The sequence below is a fragment of the Bradysia coprophila genome, unplaced genomic scaffold (assembly GCF_014529535.1).
Source record: "Bradysia coprophila strain Holo2 unplaced genomic scaffold, BU_Bcop_v1 contig_350, whole genome shotgun sequence".
NCBI lineage: Eukaryota > Metazoa > Arthropoda > Insecta > Diptera > Sciaridae > Bradysia > Bradysia coprophila.
This window is the reverse complement of record NW_023503608.1, coordinates 3,065,162-3,087,314: the sequence shown is the minus strand read 5'-3', so window position 1 is coordinate 3,087,314 and position 22,153 is coordinate 3,065,162. Positions and strand designations below refer to the sequence as shown.

General features: G+C 37.3%; 4 protein-coding genes and 1 long non-coding RNA gene across 11 annotated transcripts in view; 3 read left to right on the top strand and 2 right to left on the bottom strand.

Moving 5' to 3' along the window:
• Nucleotides 1-10,275, top strand: part of LOC119080234 (photoreceptor-specific nuclear receptor) — a 29,338-nt gene extending 19,063 nt beyond the window's left edge. For 2 of the 4 annotated variants that reach the window (XM_037188481.1, XM_037188484.1), the window contains exons 3-10: nucleotides 1,044-1,147; nucleotides 5,996-6,110; nucleotides 6,175-6,494; nucleotides 6,562-6,654; nucleotides 9,337-9,533; nucleotides 9,602-9,745; nucleotides 9,801-9,977; nucleotides 10,047-10,275. In XM_037188481.1, the coding sequence (XP_037044376.1) occupies nucleotides 1,044-1,147; nucleotides 5,996-6,110; nucleotides 6,175-6,494; nucleotides 6,562-6,654; nucleotides 9,337-9,533; nucleotides 9,602-9,745; nucleotides 9,801-9,977; nucleotides 10,047-10,229 (1,333 nt within the window). In that variant the 3' untranslated portion in view covers nucleotides 10,230-10,275. The remainder of the gene's footprint in view (nucleotides 1-1,043; nucleotides 1,148-5,995; nucleotides 6,111-6,174; nucleotides 6,495-6,561; nucleotides 6,655-9,336; nucleotides 9,534-9,601; nucleotides 9,746-9,800; nucleotides 9,978-10,046) is intronic. The other 2 variants (XM_037188483.1, XM_037188482.1) reach the window with 2 other exon arrangements.
• The window catches only part of LOC119080239, a 30,822-nt gene extending 16,731 nt beyond the window's left edge, over nucleotides 1-14,091 (bottom strand). Inside the window, exons 1-3 of the long non-coding RNA XR_005088295.1 lie at nucleotides 14,081-14,091; nucleotides 8,769-8,784; nucleotides 1,457-1,574 (exon numbers count right to left, since the gene is read on the bottom strand). This is a non-coding gene — a long non-coding RNA (uncharacterized LOC119080239). The remainder of the gene's footprint in view (nucleotides 1-1,456; nucleotides 1,575-8,768; nucleotides 8,785-14,080) is intronic.
• On the top strand, nucleotides 12,280-13,777 carry LOC119080238 (programmed cell death protein 2). Its single transcript, XM_037188488.1, has 6 exons — nucleotides 12,280-12,570; nucleotides 12,634-12,731; nucleotides 12,797-12,878; nucleotides 12,941-13,099; nucleotides 13,158-13,529; nucleotides 13,591-13,777. The coding sequence occupies exons 1-6, from the start codon at nucleotides 12,373-12,375 to the stop codon at nucleotides 13,735-13,737; spliced, it is 1,056 nt and encodes a 351-aa protein (XP_037044383.1). The 5' UTR covers nucleotides 12,280-12,372; the 3' UTR covers nucleotides 13,738-13,777.
• Nucleotides 14,092-14,847: 756 nt separating the features above from the next.
• On the top strand, nucleotides 14,848-17,109 carry LOC119080235. Of its 3 annotated transcripts, XM_037188486.1 has the most exons (5): nucleotides 14,848-15,119; nucleotides 15,210-15,409; nucleotides 15,488-15,900; nucleotides 15,981-16,782; nucleotides 16,974-17,109. In XM_037188486.1, the coding sequence occupies exons 2-4, from the start codon at nucleotides 15,220-15,222 to the stop codon at nucleotides 16,776-16,778; spliced, it is 1,401 nt and encodes a 466-aa protein (XP_037044381.1). In that variant the 5' UTR covers nucleotides 14,848-15,119; nucleotides 15,210-15,219; the 3' UTR covers nucleotides 16,779-16,782; nucleotides 16,974-17,109. The 3 variants fall into 3 exon arrangements, with proteins under 3 accessions (XP_037044381.1, XP_037044382.1, XP_037044380.1); XM_037188487.1 differs by having other exon boundaries at nucleotides 15,215-15,409; nucleotides 15,981-17,041; XM_037188485.1 differs by having other exon boundaries at nucleotides 15,981-17,041.
• Nucleotides 17,110-18,090: 981 nt separating this feature from the next.
• Nucleotides 18,091-20,844, bottom strand: LOC119080233 (nucleolar protein dao-5-like). 2 transcript variants are annotated; one of them, XM_037188480.1, is made up of 6 exons: nucleotides 20,545-20,844; nucleotides 20,356-20,481; nucleotides 19,953-20,283; nucleotides 19,613-19,842; nucleotides 18,530-19,489; nucleotides 18,091-18,463 (listed from the first exon to the last, which is right to left on the bottom strand). In XM_037188480.1, exons 2-6 carry the CDS (start codon nucleotides 20,470-20,472, stop codon nucleotides 18,215-18,217), a joined length of 1,887 nt encoding a protein of 628 aa, XP_037044375.1. In that variant the 5' UTR covers nucleotides 20,473-20,481; nucleotides 20,545-20,844; the 3' UTR covers nucleotides 18,091-18,214. The 2 variants fall into 2 exon arrangements, with proteins under 2 accessions (XP_037044375.1, XP_037044374.1); XM_037188479.1 differs by having other exon boundaries at nucleotides 18,530-19,842.
• Nucleotides 20,845-22,153: the final 1,309 nt, after the last annotated feature.

Sequence of the window (22,153 nt, the reverse complement as noted above, 5' to 3'; positions counted from 1 at the left end):
TACCAAAACACGGTCTTTCTGATATTTTAGACCTTTTTTACGTTTACCTCTGCTGTACTCTTGAAGTCCTGTTAAAGTTGACAAACTGACAAGGGCATATTTTTGGAAAATAAATTTGCTACAACATTCCAAAGATTACTAAGCTTTTCCAAAATAAAAATAAACAAATTTTAGGAGTTTTTAACAAGTTTTAGGAAATTTTAACAAATTTAGCAAATAGTCAAAAATAGTCCCTGAACTGACATCGTGTCTGCAATTCAGAACTCAGGGCTTAACACTCGTATCCTTCGGAAAAATAATTCACGCTATCAAAAACCGCACGAATGACTATTCCACATACAAAATACTTTACCGACGGGAAAGGGAATTATTGATTTTTATCTCATTTAATTTTCACTTTACTAAAAATCAGTGTACATCTGATACCACTCAAACTAAATGACTTACGGGATTTCTTGTATGTTATCCGACTTTATGCTCTGAACACCATTTTATACCGTCTGGCTGTGGACTGGTATATATATATATCGTTTACAGAGGATATTTGCGTTTTTACATTAAATGTACCATGCGTACGTGTTTGTTTGTGAAAACAAATTTTCTATTCTACGATGCCATACGATGGATTTAGTAGTATAGAGACGTAAATAATTGTTTGATATAAAAATGTTGAATTTTAATAGTGCGATGTAGATAGGTTAAGGGGGTGATTTTTCCCGTTCTGCTAAATGCACGGACTTTATTTGCCAGTAGGTGTATTTTACTGGTGGTAACTAATACGATCGACATTAATTTGCATGACAATAGGCCAAAGAGTGGTGTAAATAAATGAAATTCAATTTAATAAATTAAATGCAGAATTAAGTGCATTAAGTGAGTTTATCTCTTCATACATAAAAAAGATTAGCCATCGCGCTAACTCGATATTGAAGGGAAATTAATGTTATGAATTTTACTCCGATTAATTTCTCGTGTTGATTCTACAATTTCGTGCGTTTAGATGGTTGTATCAAAACTATAATTCTTGTACCGTTTTATTGCAGATGTCAAGCTGGTACTGGACGATGTATTGTTGATAAGGCCCATCGAAATCAGTGTCAGGCTTGTCGACTGAAAAAGTGTCTACAGATGGGCATGAATAAAGATGGTAAGTTATAGTAAAATTATTGTTGTCTCGTCAATATGTGTGATCGTTTGTATCAATTTTCTTACGTTTAAAATGTTGTTTTCGATGAAAAAACCACAAAAAATAGGCGATCTTAAATAGTAAATCGCTCTGCAAATATAGCTCTGAAAACTTTCTACTATACTGTTCGCATCGGCTATGAGGAGTCAATAGATTCGTCAGTAAATTTTAATTTTAGAGTTCTCTCTGGGGGTTTTCAACTTATTCATAAACTTTTTGATGGAATTTCATTCCTTTGTATAAAGCATAAATATCTGTTAAGGTGTTAACATTTGGGCGCGTATTTACAACAAAAATTTTATCTCCAAATTTCGATTTGATTTCTCATACCTTGCATTCTTCATTTGCAAAAAATAGTCTCACGATCGGTGTGTACGAAGCAATAAAACTAGGAAAACAAGTAAATATGAGATTGTTGCTATCGGTAACAGAGACAACGGCGGCAATATTAAATGAAGACCTCTATCTAGCTATTTTTTTTCTTGTACAGAAAAATAAATGCAAAACCATGGAAGTATGTAACAGAATGTTTATGTCAAATTTTTGACGATAAACAAAAGAAGTACTAGATTTAGTGGGTTCATTATTCTCTCTTTCTTAGTGCACAATGTGCACTGCACATATGCTTAAACCAGGGTGGTGGTGGAGATTTTAGGCCTAACATTTGAGTTTCCTTCGGACGTGCAAATTGAAATCCGGCAGGTCTGAGTGAAACGATGTGTAACGGTGTAGAAGCCTATGCACATTAAGTAACGAAAAAATATAGCAGCAATTTCGTTCATTCTAGTAAGAAACGTCTGTTTTAATTGAATATTTTGAAATCTTCCATGGACTTGACTGGAATTGAAAACTCAGGAGATCTCAGGTATTCTGACGACGAAATAGTATTGAACTTTGTAGCTTAATGAAATTCAATGAGCTTCTTAAATTCAATATGCCGTAGTTTTGCGCTACTAATTCTAATAACTATTAAACGTCTACTGTCAGGTCTCCCAATACAGTTGAATCGGGTGTGAACGAAACTGAGACAAACATCTTAATCGTTCTGTTACGTGCTCTGCCAAATGTTTACAGCTTACGAAATATAAATAAAAGTCTATCCGCTTTACGCTTAAATAATTGTCCAATGTCCCCAAACACATTCATAGCATATGAACAGCGGGCGCATAAAGTACGTCAAGTATTTGTTTTGCACATATTCATCTCATTAAATTCATTTCAAATCAATTGATACATTGAAATTGTGTATTTCATTTATGCAAATCGCTCATTTAGCGAAACATGTTTGTGAAATCTTTTTGATTCCGGATAATTACTTTCGGTAACAATGTTGTCGCGTAATGTAAAATGCTGCGTGCACGTGACCGATATGTGTCAAGTCTGTTCGTATGAATATTAAAGTAGATATGAGCAAGGGTTAAAATGTGTGAAAACGCATAAACCAGAAAGTAAAATTTTTTTACACCTAATATGCATACACCACAGAGAGTTTAACCATTTACGAATATAAAGTGGGCTGGAGGAAGTGAGCTATTTTTCTGCAATTATTTTAACAGTCGCGTGCGTTTATTTATGCGGTGTTTGAGGATTACACTATAGTCAATGACGGAACGTTTGAGTGAACCACATTTACGGTAATTGAATAAAACAAATTAACGTCTGCAAATGGGCTCTTTATCTCCTTCAGTTGCTTTTAAATAAACGAATTCAAATTCAACGGTGTTTCGAATGTAAGAAAATCCAATAAATTTCCCTTCTTCACCGAAAACAACGTTAGAGTTTTTGCCGGCAAAATGTTACGGTTACTCACCTGCTCTTACATCTCTCGCATTTGAATTATTGTTCGCATTTTAGCAATCCCTGCGATTCGAGTCTCTAAAATTTGTTCATGTGAAATCACTCGAAATAAAGATGTTGCGACGAGACCGTAGAAACGATGACAACGGAAAAATTGAATAGCTTATGGAATGCAAAATGTTTATTATTTTCCTTGTTCAACTTTCATTGCACGTATAGTCTGCCGAGGAAGAAAACCGTTGTGCTTGTTTTGATATAATGCACATTGCTGTGCATTACAGTGAGGCTTTTTTGGGGATTTTAATTCTGAAAAATTCCGCGAATTCCGGAAAATTACCCAAAATTTGCCCTGAATAGAGACAACTAAATAAATTCTGATTGTTCCAAAGATCCAAGGGCTCCAAGGGATATCTAGAATCAGTATTTTATCATCTGCCGAAAAACTGATATCATTCAAATTGGGTCACATTGAAAATAACTCATTCATGAAAATCCAAACGAAGCGTTTACCAAAAAAATTGTCTCATCGACCCCGTATACTTATATACCATCCCATACATCATCCATCTAACTCTACCATTTTGTGTGAGTATACCGAAAAGCTCGGTTTCCATAGAAATGCTCAATTAATGAAATACAAATTACCCAATAAATGTCAAATAATATTTATTCATCCCTCTGCCACATCTCACACATGCTGAACGAAACAGTCTAACATTTCACTAAATACACAATTCTTCTTTCATACTGCTTTTTGTCTTTTTGCCCGCAAACGACGACACGGTGACAAATATTTTGAAAGGGTAGAGAGGATATGCGTTGTTCTACATAATATAATATTTAGAAAACTGGAAAACTGCAAAGCACCATAGGTGGTGCATTTACCACATAAGATTGATATTCATTTTTAGGGACAACGCACGTGCCTTTTTAATGTTAATTCTGGTTTTGTACGTACCAATTTCAAAGTGAGAATACCTTCTGGGCTTTTAGTTGAATTATGAGGTGTTGTTCTGGGTTGGGGGGGCCATCTCTATAATGTATTTCATTCTATGAGTATTGACAATATGTCTCTGTTGTTGCAATAATGTTGCATAAAGGCATGCGTTACATATATATCTGTACATTACGATTTTAATTGACATAGCACTGTACGAACTCAAAGAGATAATGATTTTGTTATATGATTGCGTTTGTTTCTGGCAATGCAACAATTAAAATTAAAATGAAGGATAATGTGTACGACGTGGAAATTGATTGTTCTTTGCGACAAAGGCAAATATGAAAATTTATTGGCAATTAATTTTGGTCAATAAGACTACAACGATTTTTAAATTACGAATATGCTATTGGCACCGGGTGCCAACAGTCTCTTTATTATACTGCGACTAATGGCACCAGCTGTCAATAGTCTCTTTATTATACTGTGACTAATGGCACCAGCTGTCAATAGTCTCTTTATTATACTGATGCTAATCGCACCCGTTGCCATTAGCCACAGTATTATAAAGAGACTATTGGCACCAGGAAAAATTAAAATTTGAATAAGAAATCCGGATATTTTGAAAATTAAACTTGTTTTATACACAATCTTAGGGAATCCATCTTGTTTGTTACGAAATGTAACGTAAAGGTGGATTTTTCGATCTTGAGGAATTCATCCTTTTACGAAATGTAACGTAAATATAGTTTGTTCGATCGTAGAGAATTCGTCCTTTGACGAAATGTAACGTAAAGACGGGTTGTTCGATACTAGGGAGTTAATCCTTTTACGAAATATAACGGAAATGCGTCTTGTAGAATACTAGGGAATTCGTCCTTTTACGAAATTTAACGTAAAGGTAGTTGGTTCGATATTAGGGAATTCGTCCTTTTACGAAATTTAAGGTAATGGCGGATTGTTCGATATATTTACGTTACATTTCGTCTCAGGATCCAACAAAACGGCTAAACGTTTCATTTCGTAGAAGGATGAATTCCCTAGTATTCTATAAAACGCATTTACGTTATATTTCGTAAAGGGATTAATTCAAAGGTATCGAACAACCCGTCTTCACGTTATATTTCGCAAAAGAACCAATTCCCTAAGAACGAACAAACACCCGGTGCCAATAATCTCTTCCTTTAAATTATTGAAAGCTTTGAACAAATTGCGTCTCCGATTGTATTTTTACGTTTCAATGCTGTAAATACAAGGACATAATTAGATTACATTGGTTGGACGCTGCGAAAGTAATTCATTACGTGAGCTAACAATTTTGTGATAAAACCAAACTCACAAGTGCCACAACTATTTACTCACACAATATCTGGATTCTGGATAGTGCCTGTAGACGTAGTTTGTACAGTATAGCCTAAACAATATTTTCGATGATAGTTAAGATGTTGTTTCGTCTATTTAATCCTCAGAAATATAAAATGGTTCGGTGGTTTTGTTCGGTTCGCAGACAACATCTGATACGCTGGTCTATCTCTCCATTTAAAATTTGAATAATTTTCATCTCGCTCGCATCGCGTACCTATAACTTGCACTCGTTTGAAAATTGTTTTGTACGTCGGATAAAAAGTTTTACAACATCCATGTAGTAACATACGTTAAATGTGTTTGCCGTCGGTATGTGCAAAAACAACGAAAATAGAAATAAAAACTTTCAAAAGTAATTTAAGTTTTTTTTTCACCCTGGAAACGGGTAACTGATGCGCTTTTCATTAGTAAGATGGTTTTTCGCGAATAAAAATAAAAACTTTGTTTAGCGAATAAATAAATTTGGTGTGTCACGGATATCGTATTTCAGCTTCGATTTGTGCGAAAGTCAATTTAACAATTTACGAAGTGGATCAGTTAAAGCTAACAGCCAAACAAAAGTTTAGAGAGTGAATTCGGTGTATTGAAATTGATGGATGTATGATACGATAAGATAGTTAAATATAGCTGAAACGGATGAACGTTCTAACAAGTTTAAATTCTAATTCATCGGTAATGCTTCATTAAAATTTGATTTATTTTTGCAGCCGTTCAAAATGAACGCCAACCACGAAATACAGCCACTATTCGTCCGGAAGCGTTTCGTGATATGGAACAGGGACGAGCCCTGCGAGAAGCTGCTGTTGCCGTCGGTGTATTCGGGTAAGTACATAATATAAGTCCACCCGACGCATATAATGCGATGTTTGCGGTCTCCTATATTTAGCCCACCAATGTTAATGTCACCATCCAGGTACGGTCCCGGTTTACTAACACCACCGTCAATGTCGTCTCTACCCACAAACCAATTGCTACATCATAGTCAAATAACGTCGTTGACAAACAGTATGGTTCATCATCATACCGCTATGACGAATGGTCTGAACGGGTTGACGAACAACAACTCATTGAACACTAACAACAATCACCATGGCGACATACACATGAGTAACAACAACGTCAAATCTATGGTATCGTCGAATAATTCGTCAAGTGGTTCGATTCCACCCAGTTCACCAAACAATATGACGCGATCGTTAACACCCGGTAAGAAATTGAATTTTGCTTTATGGTGAAGTCCCTACTGAAAGCGTGCGTTTTCTAATTGCTTCAGTTCCGAATCCAAACCAAGAACAATCGGGTAATGCACGAGGAAGTCTCAGTTCAGTTGGTTCAGCGAGTCCGAATCAATGTATCGATAATGATGGTAAGTCTTATGTTTCTTTTGTTGAGTTGGAAAATTATTTCTTGAATATTTTGATGAATGCAAGATACGTGTTAGGCACGTATGGGTCGCCTCCTAAGCGTAGAACTAAAGTGTAGAGGTCTGGGCAGGAAACAGCGATTTTGGATTTATTAAATATGTGTCTTCTTTTGTTTAAAGTATAGCACATAATCTTTTACTTCATTTGTTTAACCCTTCATTTTACTACATAAACAATGCAAGCCAGAGCTCATTAATTATTTTTGTCATCGTTGTCGATAACAGATTTCTAAACAAAATTTCAACTTTACATCAGCTTGATCGATAAATGCCGAATGCTCCCTCCTCGAATTATTTAATTTGCTTGTAGGGGTAACATTCAGCAGAGCATTCAGACTAAAAATGTCTAGACAAAATAGGTCTGGAAAAAACCCCTTTGGACAAAAGTGTAGCGTAAAACATGAGACAAAAAATTTGTTTCAAATGTGATTCCGATGTTTTGTCTCATGATTTCACGTGGCATACAGCGTTTATTTACAGATCTTCGGTTTTTGCTTGGCATACAGCGTTTTTTGACTCCAGGATGCATTGTGTGCGAGGAAGAAACTACGCGAGAAAACTCTATCCCATCTACTTCTATTGGCTTACTGTTTCCTTCTATTGGCGTACTATTTCTTTCCATTGACGTACTATTTCCTTCTATTGGTCACCAATATCAAATAGCAACTGTCCCAGTATTTGCTCGCGTAGTTTCCCGAATTTCCGAATTTTAAAGATCAATTGATTAGCATGTCACAATACGGCTATTCATCTGTTATCGATAACTACGAGAAAAATAATGACAATCTCTGGGTAATATTGTCCTTCATATAGTAAAATACATGTTAAAAAAGTTGAAGTAGAAGATTTGAAATCAGCAGATTAAAAATACGTTGGTCGATGGAAGTAATAGACCCGATAATAATACTGGTCATATGCTTGCCGTCAGTAACAGGCTAAGCAGCCAACTGAATCAATCTTACAGCAAAGGCTTCTAATGTGATAGTCATATAATGTAGTCGTTCTAGTTCAACATATTTTTTCCGTACTCTTATTCTTAAATCACATCAAAAAACCGTCCACCGAAAAGGTTTCTTTTTTGAATTAAATTCACCGCTTCTCTAAACCCATATAGATACCGTAGAACGTTTTTTTTTTACTTTAAATGCAAATCAAAGGGATTTATTATGAAAATGAAAAATAAAAATTCAATCAAACAAATAGCTTTGCAGAGGATTTTAAATCAAAAAATACGACAAAGTGGGATCAAGTGGTTTTTTTTCACTCCCGTTTTTTTTTACTCTGCACAGAGTATAAAATGATATGTATACGTCCTCCACCATTTATAATATACACGATGTGTATCTTTCTTTTTTTTTACTTTTCATTTGATGCCAATACACAGAAGTGTTTCGTAAAATGTCGCCGATTTTCTCCTATTGATTTTGCTTCGTAAAATTATTGTAATAAAGGATAACAACGATGTTATAAATGATGATTTTATTCATGCTGTTATTGAATGGTAATGTATTTTAACTTGTGAGTAACGTCACCCGCCAGTTGGTATACGGTTTATTTAATCGTAAAATATGATTAATTTTAGCGTATAAAGTGATTGGAAGGCAAGAGCATGGAAATTCCTCGGTGGAATGAGTAGGGTCAATTGAAGTGCGACAATTTTTTTCCCAAGAATCGTATGGAGGTATATTATCGCACTAGATGTCAGATTGCCAATCCGAGGCGAAGCCGAGATTGGCAAGACGTCGTGTGCGATAATATACCAGCATACGATTCGTGTTGCATACCGAAGATAAGCCCCTTACAAATCCTTTATCGCACTAGTGCGATAAAATACGTTCACACGACATTGATCACAGGCTGCGTAAATTACATATCATCACTAAATTGCATAAAAATCGAAAGAGTTCACAAATGTTCGTGGGAATTTTATTGATCCGAGACGAAACCGAGCGTTTGACTCCTAAGAAATTTTCTTGTTTTCCCCAGGGTTGTAATAAGTCACTTTCGACCCTAAGGAAAACAAAACATTGTAAAAAAGTAATATCCATAGCAGAAACAATCAAAAGAACAATGCTGCCGTACAGCAGAAAATCACTCTTTTTGTTAGCATACTTACGAACTCTCTAGATTTAATTGGGCTGTTGCTTTGGATGTGAGTCAGAAAACTATATTTGAATCAGCGAATTATCAAAGTCGTTAGAGCTAGAAGTATATGAAACGTTATTACAAATGCGAGCAAGACAACTATATTTATAAGTCGTCAGAGGGAGAAAGATATAAACGTAAGGGTATGTTTCAATATACTCGATTTATTTGATTTGAACCAGATGCATATCAATTGATGATTCAAAGTAAGTGCAGGTCTGAATTCGATAATCCTCCCCCATAACTTAACTTGTTACATATACGGTAAGCGCTACATATTCTCTCAGTTTGTTGAAAAGGACTATCTGCGGATTCATATTGTGATAGTGTTACTGGTTCTCTGGTACATCAAATTTAGCACCACCTTTATGTGAAACATTTTTTTTTTCCTGAAAGTTGATTGATTGACTGTTCTCCGCTATTTTCACAAGACCTGTCCAGGAATCGAACTATCGAATTAGGAGCATTTATCGATTTCAGACGATTCCATCGATGTCACAAACGACGAAGAGCCCAGTTCGCATGACGTACCTCTGCCAGTTCCTAATTTCGTTACACCATCGCTTTACGCCCATACCCAAGAAACAGTTTACGAAACTAGTGCTCGGCTACTTTTTATGGCAGTTAAATGGGCGAAAAATCTACCAAGTTTTGCTAGTTTGACATTCCGGGATCAGGTAAAAGATACGAATTCCTCTCCGGTGACTAAAGACAATTCATGAATTTTGTTCGTAATTCGTTACAGGTGATTTTATTAGAAGAATCGTGGGCTGAGCTATTTCTTCTAAATGCCATACAATGGTGTATGCCTCTTGATCCCACGAATTGTGCTCTTTTCTCGGTGTCGGAACATTGCAACAATGTTATTGGAAACGGATTAAACAAACAGGTGAGTGAAAAAATGATACTCGAAACAGAAATATAGCAGATTTTAATGACTCAAGTCAATTTCTCAGATTGCATTGGATATTCGTTCATTGCACGATACGCTCTGTCGCTTCAAATCCGTCTTAGTCGATCCAGCCGAATTCGCGTGCTTAAAGGCGATAGTCCTATTTCGTTCGGAAACTCGGGGTCTCAAGGATCCAGCACAGATAGAAAATCTCCAAGACCAGGCACAGGTAATGTTGAAAAAGCCATTAATGAGTTAGTAGTCACTCTTAATTAACCGGACTTTCGATTTTATAAAGGTCATGCTATCACAACATTGTCGCGGTCAATTTCCAGCTCAAATAGCTCGATTTGGAAGGTTGCTGTTGATGTTGCCGCTGTTGCGCATCGTGAATTCGCATAAAATTGAATCGATCTACTTTCAACGGACTATTGGGAACACACCAATGGAAAAAGTATTATGTGATATGTATAAAAACTAGTCAAACAAACAAAAGATGAAGTGAAAAAAGTGAAAAAAATTTAATTTTTATTTAAAAAAAAGATGAAAGTCCTCTCGAAATATATACCAATTACGACTCAACAAGCGAATAATTATAATAATTAATTCAAATAAGGATTATGTTGTGGGAATAAAAATACACTTAATATATTCAAATAAAAGGAAAATCCTAACTAACAAATCGAATTTTGTGAGCCTTAAGAAAAAATTTTTGAAGAGAAAGTAAGGAAGAACGGTTTCGATTCTTTACCCCAGTGATCCAGCACCAGCTAAGCGAATCAGGTAAGTGAAAGGACTAATCTGATGAGATTGACCTGTCTCATACGGCTATTCATCATCTGTTATCGATAACAACGACAAAAATAATGACAAAGTCTGGGTAATATGGTCGGTCATTTATATAGTAAAATGCATGTTAAACCAATTGAAGTGAGGGATTCTTTTGAAAAACAGCCTACCGAAATCGGACGCATTTTCCAGTGGACTTTTTTATATGTGCCTAGAAAGGTATTCGACCCCAGAAGCCAAAACCACTTTCAAAAAAATTCTTCGAAGTTTGTGTGGCTGGTGAAAGGAGATCAAAAACCCAAAAATTGCACTTTTCTTACAAAAATTTCTCCAGTTACACGAGCCGTACAGGGTCGTGTGGGGTGTCATTAGAAAGGTAATCACATATACTATTAAGCCGAATAGTCACTTATGGGGTTTGAAATTCATCGACACTGAAATATGTGCAGTTGAAGTTTTCAACCGAAGACTTACACTGTTCTTACTGAAATTGCTCGAGGTAAGTGTAAGTCTTCGGTCTTCTAGGTCTTCTAGTCTTCTAGGCACATATAAAAGTCCACTGGAAAATGCGTCCGATTTCGGTAGGCTGTTTTTCAAAAGAACCCTCAGTACGAGATTTGAAATCAACCGATTCGATCGATGGAAGTAATAGACCCGATAATAATACTGGTCATATACTTGCCGTAACAGGTTAAATCGCCGTTTATAGGCTCTCCCTAGAAATTACTTGTATTGTACCGTCAATACAATAATCTGATACTGAGTACAGACTACAGACCTTGTAAGAGTTTATTATTTCATTGCCTTCACTATTGAAATACCTTACACGTTAGAGCGATCGTGAGCGTTGACCATTCTTGAAAATGGAACTTCAACGAAACCTGAAACCATACCAATGTTTCAAGTTTATGTTTTATTTTTTAATTTGACATTGTAGATTAACTGCATGTTGAATTCAGTGGATTTTTTACTAGTCCTACTATGCAGCTCTCTAGGAAAACTCGAAACGTTTTAGAAAATCTAGGTGAGCAACACATGCAAGAAATGAGAAATCAGCGAACTGAATTGTGCCGAAGTTGCTTATGCAACAAACGAACTCGGCAATCTTTTATACGCAAAGAATATTATCGGCATAAATGACACGTATAATTACTTCATGGAATCACGGTGGTTCCAAACTCTTTTAAATATTAAGATAGATCAAAAGAAAGAAGTTACATAAAAACAGAATCCAATACAGAAACTGCCCTAGGTTTTTGTTCTTAGTATAATTCGAAGTTTAATTACAATACTTGTAAATATTTGTTGGACAGACTACGGGACCAGCATTTGATTCAACAGATTAAAGGAGGTTGGAATATGATAAAAACGTTTCTGTTGTGGACTGTTGATTTTAGCATGGAACTGCTTCTAAGCATTAACGCTCGTATTTTCGTCGAAAAACCTCCAAATACACACAACTAGAAGCTATAAGCCATGATTTTAGGCAATTTGCTGGGCTTTGCTGAGAAGCAAATATAGAGAAAAAAAATCAGAGATTCCCTTATCTCATTTTCGTTTGTGATTATTTTACTTATATTTGGTGCAAGATTTATATATCCCAGTCTTCTAATTTGCCTGTAAACGTACAGTGACAGTAGCCTTTATACTTAATCAAATTCAAATTTGTTAACGAAAAAATCTAAAGTCGGTAATGGAAATTTTAATAAATTCATGCCAGATGGCTCTGTCGTCGAACTTTTAATTTGACAACTCCGTCAAAAAAGGTAAACAGAATCGCACGTTTTGTATTCAAAGTTCTTTTTGAATTTTGCGTGAATTTCAACAAAAATTAAATGGCATCGTCTACGGTTACCGTCAGTAGCGATATAGATTTGGGATTTGCTGAGGAATGCGAAGAATGGCTGTTGACCAACACTTATTTTCCCAGCAAAATAGGAGGACGGCCTGCATGGTTGGATTTAGAAAATCTTCCCATGCCAGATGAAATCAAATGCGTGAAGTGCGGCGAATGTCTGGTGTTCCTTTGCCAGGTATGTCAACTTGTTTCATAAAAATAGAACGCAGAAGATTAGGTTTTCCATTCCAACATTTAGGTATATGCATCGCTGGAATTGAGTGACGACTGCTTTCATCGAACAATTTATGTGTTTGTCTGTAAAAGCAGTGCCTGTTGGGAAGTCAACTGTTCCAAGTATGTATCTCTCGATACTGATCTCAAACCGTTCACGACATTTACGCATAGTCTTACAATTTCAGAAATGTGATAGCGTTCCGGTGTCAACTTCCTCGCGTAAATAAATTTTATCCCTTCGAGCCACCGGCTGACGATAAACATTTGGTTAGTATAAATGATATACAGTTGTGTCAGCGCTCGTAAATCACATGCTTTTAATCTGTTAGCTCGAAACAAAAGCCATTGTCAATTTATGCGCAACGTGTGGATGTCGTGGCCCGTTCGCATGTTCGAAATGCAAAGGTGTATTCTACTGTGGTGCTAGTCATCAGAGGCTTGACTGGAAAAACGGACATAAACAGCAATGCATGACCGGAAATGATTGTGTAAGTCATACATTCACGCCTCCGTTTTCCGTGTTTCAATTTCGGTAAATTTTTTTAGCCTAAGTCTTCATCGACACATCTGTTCCCTGAATTTGAATTGGTTCTAGAATCGGAAGAGAGTGTTGAACCAGTCAAGGAAACCGTGGAGCAATCCGAGTCACGTCGAATGAAAGAATACCAGGAATTGATGCAATCCGGAACGGTAAACGATATGCCAGATGTAACTGAAGGCGATCTGATGCCGTACGCACAAAATGTTGAAGATGAAGCATTCGGCAAATTCAAAAAACGAATCGCTTGGAACAACGATCAAGTGCTGAGATACAATCGAGCCGGTGAACCATTGTGGATATCGTCGAAAAATACGTTAAGCAATGAACAGGTGCCGTCATGCGAGCAATGCCAGTCGAAGCGAGTATTTGAATTTCAGGTAAAAAAAAATTCGCTTTTTAATCAGGGACTCATGCTAATGTTACTCTTTCATTCAATAGATAATGCCTCAAATGCTGAATCACTTGAAAGACATTGGGTTGGATTGGGGAGTAATAAATGTGTACACATGCGAGAAGAGTTGTTCGTCAGCGGGCTACATTCGTGAATTTGTATATAAACAAGACATTGTCCAAGAAAGTCAATAAAACTGCGTGTTGACCGAATAATTGCGGTTCGTTTAATATTCAAAAAAATTGTGAAGATGAAAAATTCGTCGAATCCTGACTGGCCATCAAAATCATTCAACTTTCTGTGAGTCCACAAGAAAGTGAATTACCATTGGTTGTAAGAGGTGTGATATGTAAACTCAAGTGAGCTTGATTTCCCCTTACCAAAAAAGTACTCCGTGTGAGAGACAAAATTTTTCTTTTTTCAATTTTTGCTTTGTTTGCTTGACAGCTTGCTCTCTCACGAATCTCGTAGGGAGTAATTTTTGTTGAGTGGAAACATAGGGCTAACTTTACTCTGTCATGGTAGTATTCATTTCACTGTCACATTGTTGTTCTTATGTCTGGCGAATCGAATATTAAATACGAATTGCCATTCGTTATCACAATGCGATAGATGTTTCCTGTCGATACGATTTAGATGCACAAGTAACATTTTACCGATTTCGATGACCACTTGAAACACCTTACAAATTTCATAGCCTGTCCAGCCTGTCTCATGATAAGCGAAATTTCGTTTTGAAAAAGCTCGAAATATAATATTCTTACGGCAAACTTCATGGAATTTTGTCTCATCCAATAACCAACCGAATTCAAAAGAAACCAAGAGGCTCTAAAAAACGTAATAGATTTCGAGCTATTTTGGTTTGAAACGTTAGTCACGGCACAGGTGGATGCTCTGCTCAGGTCAACAAAATTCGAAAAATTCGAATCTATATCAATATATCATCAGAATCAGCCTTGTAGAGGAGGCCTAGGTTGGACTGTCGAGGCGCCACGATTTGAACATCGTTCTTTCCGCAGAGAGATGCTAATATGACGACAGGGTCGTTGTTTCGATGGAAAATATTCACTCTATCCGTCGAAGCGACGCCCCAGTCGTCATATTAGCATCTCTCTGTTTGTCTAATGTAAAATGAGATTTTTGGAATAGAGTGTGGAAATCGTTCTCGTCCTCACGCAAAAATCAGCGATGGCACTGCAGTCGTTTCGGTCTTTCGAGTTGCGACATTTAAAAAACAAAAAAAAAACTTTAAATTTTTGTTATCCATGAAAATACTGTTTGTCTGAAGTGACAGAATACCCACATGCTGACAGCGTCAATCTTGTGAAGTAGAGCTTAAATCTATACAAACTGTTTGAGGCCTCTCTTTTTTTAAATTTTGCATACAAAAAGGATCTCTATTTGAAATAATTCTAGCCTTGTGTTGATGCCAGTGAACTGGTACCAAGGTTCTGAACCTTGGCTGCTACGGCTTATATCATTTTTAAACCATTTTTGTGGGGTGTGTCTTTTAGCATAGTCGGCCGCCATAATCGTAAATGACACAATCATTTGTCTACGAAAATATTTAACGAAGGTAATGCAAGTGAATTTTTAAATATTTACTTTTTTCTGCTATCGACTCGTGTTTGTTCATACAATCAAAATTTTTTCGTTTCCTGACCAGTGAAGATAAGATGCAACACAACCAAGAGCGTCGTATTTTAAAGTACTACTTGGATAACCTTTGGAGAGATAAAACGTTCAGACTTCTGAAGAATATTGGCTTTGTCGATATTTTAGCAGACCGTGCTTTGGGTGCCAATGCCAATTTCGACACATTTTTGGCCGAAATCGATAGGGCGGCGAAGGATCAAAAATATCGACGTAATTAATCTTACCACTGACTAGCTGCTACATGCGCTACATCTAACAATTTGCAATTCTTTTATTTGGCTATTATAGGCAATTCGATTGAATACGAAACCGTTTTGGAGTTGAAGGACGATTGGGCTAGAGAAATTGTGACTATCCGGCCGTGTATCGATTGTTACGAACTGTGGACGACGCATGAAACTAACAAGGACTACTTCACTTCAGCATGCGCCACCCCACATCTGCTGGTCCACACCAGAGACCGTTGGTCTACGAATAGCGACGATCCACGAATGTGGCCAGCCAAAGTTATTTCAGTTTACAATTGCGCCAACAACATGGTGATCATTGACTTCTTTGGCGATCATTTGAGAGCGGAATATCCATTTGAGGAGTGCTTCCTGTATTCGAGCGCAGAGGAATGCGCTCAGAAAGAGGCGAATGCCCAGCATGCATTTGATCCAACGATTAAAAAGCAAAACGAATATACGCGTAGCTTTGAGGTAGGTTAACGGTGAATGTTAAATGTTCTTTATGTGAAAATGCTCAATGCTTTTTTCGTGTCACACCTTTCCATTGACAGGAAGTTGAGAAATATATCCGAAACATGAAGCAAAAGTTCGGGTTCGTTCCAGCTGCCACGAAAGTAGCGATAACCGATATCCGCCAACATCTGATCGATATGTTTCCGAGTGCTTTCAAACAAAGCCCAGCAGACATCTTCGAGCGACAAACAAAAACAACTACTGCAGAAGCCAACAATACTGTGGAAGAATTGCATGCTGGACAAGCAACAATCCATTGTGACAATAGATTTGTGCATCGTATGGTCTCACCACCATTAGCGCAATGTTACGTTTCTCGTGCTTCATTAGCCTGCGAGTCGGATGAAACAAGCACGAACTTGGACGAAAATTTTGTTGATCAAAATCGGATAGAACGGACTCCAATCGATATCAAAACTGAAATCGCCGAAAATGTTCCCCAATGCAGTGTCGACGCGAACAACGTATCTCCGTCGGGTACAACTGATGGAGGTGATTTAATCAAAGATGAAATACTCAATAGACCCGTGATCGACATTGCGGCAGGATATAATGAAAATGGAAAACGAACTGCCGATACAATGATAGATCTTGTAGTCAACACCGCAGGTGATGATGACAATGGGAGTGGAGCAATTCCAACATCACAAGAAAATGTGAATGAATGGGTCACTATGAACAGAGGAAATTTCGATGCGTTGCTTGACGAATTCGCCGAAGTTAAGGCTAAGATTTGGAAGAACGAAGAACATCAGAAAAAGCTGGAGACTGAACTGATAAGACTGAAGCAAGAGGAGGAAAACGTCAAAGCAATGATTTGCAATTTGACGAAATGAAAAGTTCCTACACCATTTTGGCCCGATCTGATGTACTGAATTAAGATTTTTTTAAAACTTTTTTTTGTCTATCCACCTGAGTGGAAACGACTTTTATTTGTGAGGAAAGGGATTGAAATGTTAAATTTAGAAATATATGAACTCACCGACATTGATCTACAAAACAGATGTATCTCGAAGCTTAATTTGTTATCGCAACAAGTACTTACTTAAGGAAATAAATATTTTGCTGTTGAAATATTTCGTGGCTCTTGATTAAATGATGCATATTCCCCTATTGTCACGTGCGCTTCTCAATTCCTTTGGTCCCCATGAAATGCCGTAATCTTACTTTAGAAAATTTGGATTTTACCTTCCGTTGTAAAGCATTCTTCTTTCGAAATGCACCCATTCTTCGGTCTCGTTTTATATCCACGCGCGGAATTTTGAAAACCGGCACACAAAAAAATCACAAAAAACCAGTAAACCACAAAACAGAAAACGTGTCGTTTTTCAAAATTCCGCGTGTGTAATGTCAAAGCACCTAGCACCTCTATTACCCTGCTAGGTGCTTTGTTAATGTCTTACATTTTTAAGTACATGGTTTCCACTATCAACTAAAATTACTCCGTCTTTCACACGGATCACTTTTTTGGCGGAAATGAATTCTTAAAGAAACAATGATTTAAGTCCTATTGTCTGCTATAAAGGGCGTTTGGTTTAAAATATTTCTTGCTTATGTCTTGAACAAAAATTAAACTCGCTTCGCTCTGGCCGCAAATTTCACACTCATTTAGTTTTTTCTGTAAACAACTACCAAGAAATCATCCAAAATATCCTTTTCGAAATAACTCCTACATTATTACTCCGATACTTTCCATTCCCATAGCTTCAGAAATTTCATTCCTCGTCGAATAAAAAAATGTTTTTAGAAATCCGTTAAAATTACTCGAGTTATCAAGTGACTGGACAATCTAGACTTTTGGTCAAGGGAACAATACTTCATTTTCATATCCCACTATATCTCACTCTTAGTAAATACATCCAAAAGGAACATAAAAATTGGTTCAAAATTCACCTGCAGTTAATTTCTCTTAATTATTGGTTCAAACGAACAATGCAGTCGTCCGTTTGTGTTTTGAAGTACAATAACCAAATCCGATAGAGTCTAAGACATCGAAATTTTGGTTTGTATGAACTCCTATTCGGTCAGCTCAAGTACGAAGAGTGTGTGAGAAACTTCTGATAATCTAGAATCATTAAATCTTTTTCGCATTTTACAGAGGTCGGGTTCATTTATGACGATTCTTCTTCTTCAAAGTCAAAGAAATAATTTCTTAAAATGAAACATTCGTTTAATTAGAAAATGTTTTTAAGAATTACACGTCTAATATTATAATGGTTTTGCTTTCAATGAAAATGGTTCATTCAAGGAATAATAAAAATTTCAAAAAAAATTAGTCATCAAATTTGGTGACTTTATTGCCAGCAGGAGAAGCGCTAGCACCAAATTTGTTTCCACCAAATCCACCACCTCTACTGTTAAATCCTCCACCACCACGATTGAATCCACCGCCGCCTCCTCGACCACGTCCTCCACCACCTCGAGGACCACCACGTCCACCACCACCACCACGACCGCCACGTCCAAAACCGCCACGTGAGTTGCCTCCTTGACGTTGTGGACACTGATTCGAAATGTGTCCCTACGGAAATAAAAGCAAAGAATTAGAAAAATTGAAGCCGCACACCGGCAGACATTCGATATTTACCTTCTCTTTGCATACGAAGCATTCGGCATGTGCAAAACTATCGCCCTCTTGTGTACAATCTCTGTACATGTGATCGTTGGAGCCGCATTTTAAGCATCCCTTATTTTTGCTGCCAGTTGGACAATCCCGAGACATGTGTCCATCCTCTTGACAATTGTAACATTTAAGTGCTTTTTTCGTGGGACATTCACGTGAAAAATGACCGGTTTCGTTGCAGTTATAGCATACGCTGTTGCCGCCACCACCACCGCCTCCTCCGAATTGTTTCTTCGATGGACATTCGCGGGACATATGACCAGTTTCGTTGCAATTGTAGCAAGTGCTATTGCTGTTACCGCCAAACTGTTTTTTCTGTGGGCATTCGCGAGACATGTGTCCGGTTTCGTTGCAATTGTAACAAGTTGATCCGGAATTCTTTGTTGGACATTCACGCGACATGTGACCGGTTTCGTTGCAATTGTAACAGGTCATGCCTCCACCTTCTCCACCATTCGATTGACGACCTCCATCGAATTTTTTGCTAAACTTAGCACTTGGTGTACTGTCTTCATCGTTTGCCTTTCGTTTTCCATGTTGGAATTGATTGTTGTCAGGAGTTTTGGCGATCGGTTTCTGTTCGACCTCATCCTCTTCATCATCGTCATCATCTTCACTGCTTTCGGAACCAGATTCTTTTTTCGGCTGAGGTTTAGTCACTGTTTTAGCAGCTGGTGTTTCTTCGTCGCTCTCTTCTTCACTACTTTCGTCCTCGTCAGAGGACTCCTTCTTCTTCTGAACTACTGCAGCAGCTTTTGCTTGAGGCTTTGCAACAGTTTTGTTGACAACTGGCTTCACCGGTGTTTCTTCTTCGCTCTCTTCTTCACTACTTTCTTCTTCGTCAGAACTTTCTTTTTTCTTTTGTACCGCCACAGGCTTCGCAACTGTAGGTTTCGCGTCCTCTTCCTCATCAGAATCTTCCTCCTCGCTGCTACTTTCGTCTTTCTTAGCGACTGGTTTTTTTGCTACTGGAGTCACAGCTTTCTGTAGAGTTGGTTTTGCGACGGCCTTAGGTGCCTCTTCCATTTCCTCGTCAGAATCTTCTTCCTCGCTACTACTTTCGGCTTTCTTAGCGACTGGTTTCTTTGCTGCTGGAGTTACAGCTTTCTGTACAGTTGGTTTTGCCACGGCCTTAGGTGCCTCTTCCATTTCTTCGTCAGAATCTTCTTCCTCGCTACTACTTTCGGCTTTCTTAGCGACTGGTTTCTTTGCTGCTGGAGTCACTGCTTTCTTTGTAGTTGCGGCAGCATTCGGTTTTGCTGTTTCCTCATCGTCGTCTAACAGGAAGATGAAAAATGTTTTTTGTTAACGAATCAAAACGTACAAATAACGTTCGCGTATTCATTGGCGTGAAGTGAATGGACAACAAAACTATTTATGAAATTACCTGAATCACTCTCGTCCTCAGATTCCTCATCGCTCTCTGCTGCTTTCTTTACAGCTCCGTTTGTCTTGGCTGCCGTACCATTTGCTGTTGCTTTTCCATTTACTTTTGCTGGAGCTTCGGCCTCACTTTCATCGCTATCGTCGCTGTCGTCTTCACTACTTTCTGCCTTCTTTGGCGCAGCCTTAGCTTTGCCTTTTCCATTTGCAACAGCGACTTTAGCAACTGGAACTGGTTTCATTGGTTCGTCTTCCTCACTATCACTCTCTTCGCTGCTTTCAGCTGGTTTTACTGGAGGTGGTGGCGCAACCGGAACTTGATTCTTCTTTTTGTCCTGATAACAATCAACATTGTAATGTCAATACGACGATCTAGAAAATTGTCGTGATAATTCCAGCGACTTTACCTTTTTGCCTGGTTTCTCTTTCAATTTTGGCTGAGCTTTAACCACAACTGCAACTTTTTGTTCTACAGCTTCCTGTGCGGCCGCATTTTGTTTTTTTACTTTCTGTTTGCTTCCCATTGTTTTCTGCTGTGATACACAAATGGTGAGTAAAGACAATAAGGAAATGAAGAAGAAAATGATTAAACTCACATTTAACACTTGAGGTTATGTTGGCAGAGGAAAAAAATGCAATTATTTGGGGAAAAAACACACGGATTTAACAATTTGACGACTTCTTTGAACACAAACTACTGACAACGTTCTTTGCGTCTCGATATAATTTTCAGTAATCACTACGATATAATAAAACTTTAATTAAACGAGTCGACTGTAAATCACCATGTCAATGCCTTGCAAATCGGAAACTTAAAGAACTACCGCATGGTTTTCATGTTTTCAACTTGAGAAAGAAAAATACAGCAGAACCTATGGTATAAACGTAAACACACACGAGGTTTGACGGTTGAATGCTGTCCATCTCATTCTATCCAGTGTGACTGTTGTAATGTAGAACAGAGATAGATGGTCGTCGCAAGAGCACGTGTTCGTTATCACTTTCGGATATTTTCATTGTAGTGGTAAGGTGTGTGTAAAAACATGTTTGTCAGTGTTCACATAAACTTGGTTGGATTTTTGACAGTTGTTCTGAGCGACCCCTTACATTTAAGTGATTACATTAATTTGAGCGCATGTTTTTAATTTAGATAATTTTTGATTAAAAAGACTTATAAGATTCGCTCGAGATTCGAGTAAGATAAGCAAGCTATACGATTATATTATTCAGCTTTGTGTTATGAAACGATAAAAGTAATCTTTGCGGTTCCATCTACTCAGTTTTGTGATACGAAAGTTTATGATTCGCCAGATATGCACATGTAATGCCCTAATAAATAACATCTCTTTGCAACTTTGTCATGATCTGACGAGATGTGTCTTTTTTTAAACTTTTTAATTATTTCTAAAACGAATGAAACCTGTGAACTTTTTTTTATGTAAAATCATCAGACGTGGTGTGTTGCCGCGTATCTAATAAAATGGCAGTCTGCTGCGTGACCTTCCCAACGTTTACAGCCTTGAAACTTCCTTGCAGTTTTACTTATATGTCGAATAAGTCAAGGTTCTGAACGACTTTGGAATAAGTTACATCCTTTATTAACCTGTCACCGTCGGCTGTCATCTGTTTTCGACAACGACAACAATAATAAACGACAAGATCTGACTAATGACGTTTTATATAGGAAAAAGCATGTTATTGTTAAACACAATAGTTATTTGTGTATCTGTTTTGAACGTTTGATTTTAGGCAATTTCGCCTCAGATACTCAAAAAAAATTTCATGTAAGGGGTCGAAAACCCGAGAAAAATCTCGAAACTCCCTCATTTTCGGCCCCGACACATGAAAATGAAGTAAAAGATTTCTGAAATCAATCTCTGAAAATCTTCGATCAAAAATAAAGTAATAGTTTCAATAGTGAAAGGGGATTTTGGGAAAATGTTTCCTATTTTTTCCACAAGTTTTTCTCAAAAGTTAAATTTCAGCCACCACCACACTCGTGCGTGATGCAGCTTTAACCGTATAAACAAGTACAAACAGTTTTGATTGTATGTGTGGGATCATCTGAAAATCAGCTGAAGCAAATTTATGCTGAAATTTCACTGCCTCCGACTGTATTTAAAAAAAAATATTTTTCGGAAAAGTAGGGAAAATGTTGAGTAAAATGTGTGAAAAAATTGAAAATCGTTTTCCCAAAAACAGTTC

Bases quoted from the DNA above. Each gene is read 5' to 3' on its own strand.
- LOC119080238 (XM_037188488.1), top strand. From the start codon at position 12,373: ATGGCATCGTCTACGGTTACCGTCAGTAGCGATATAGATTTGGGATTT. The intron at 12,879-12,940 runs GTTAGTATAAAT...TTAATCTGTTAG, and splicing joins CGGCTGACGATAAACATTTG to CTCGAAACAAAAGCCATTGT. The intron at 13,530-13,590 runs GTAAAAAAAAAT...TTCATTCAATAG, and splicing joins AGCGAGTATTTGAATTTCAG to ATAATGCCTCAAATGCTGAA.
- LOC119080235 (XM_037188486.1), top strand. From the start codon at position 15,220: ATGCAACACAACCAAGAGCGTCGTATTTTAAAGTACTACTTGGATAAC. The intron at 15,410-15,487 runs GTAATTAATCTT...TGGCTATTATAG, and splicing joins GAAGGATCAAAAATATCGAC to GCAATTCGATTGAATACGAA. The intron at 15,901-15,980 runs GTAGGTTAACGG...TTCCATTGACAG, and splicing joins AATATACGCGTAGCTTTGAG to GAAGTTGAGAAATATATCCG.
- LOC119080233 (XM_037188479.1), bottom strand. From the start codon at position 20,472: ATGGGAAGCAAACAGAAAGTAAAAAAACAAAATGCGGCCGCACAGGAA. The intron at 20,284-20,355 runs GTAAAGTCGCTG...GATTGTTATCAG, and splicing joins AAGAGAAACCAGGCAAAAAG to GACAAAAAGAAGAATCAAGT. The intron at 19,843-19,952 runs GTAATTTCATAA...TCTTCCTGTTAG, and splicing joins TGAGGACGAGAGTGATTCAG to ACGACGATGAGGAAACAGCA.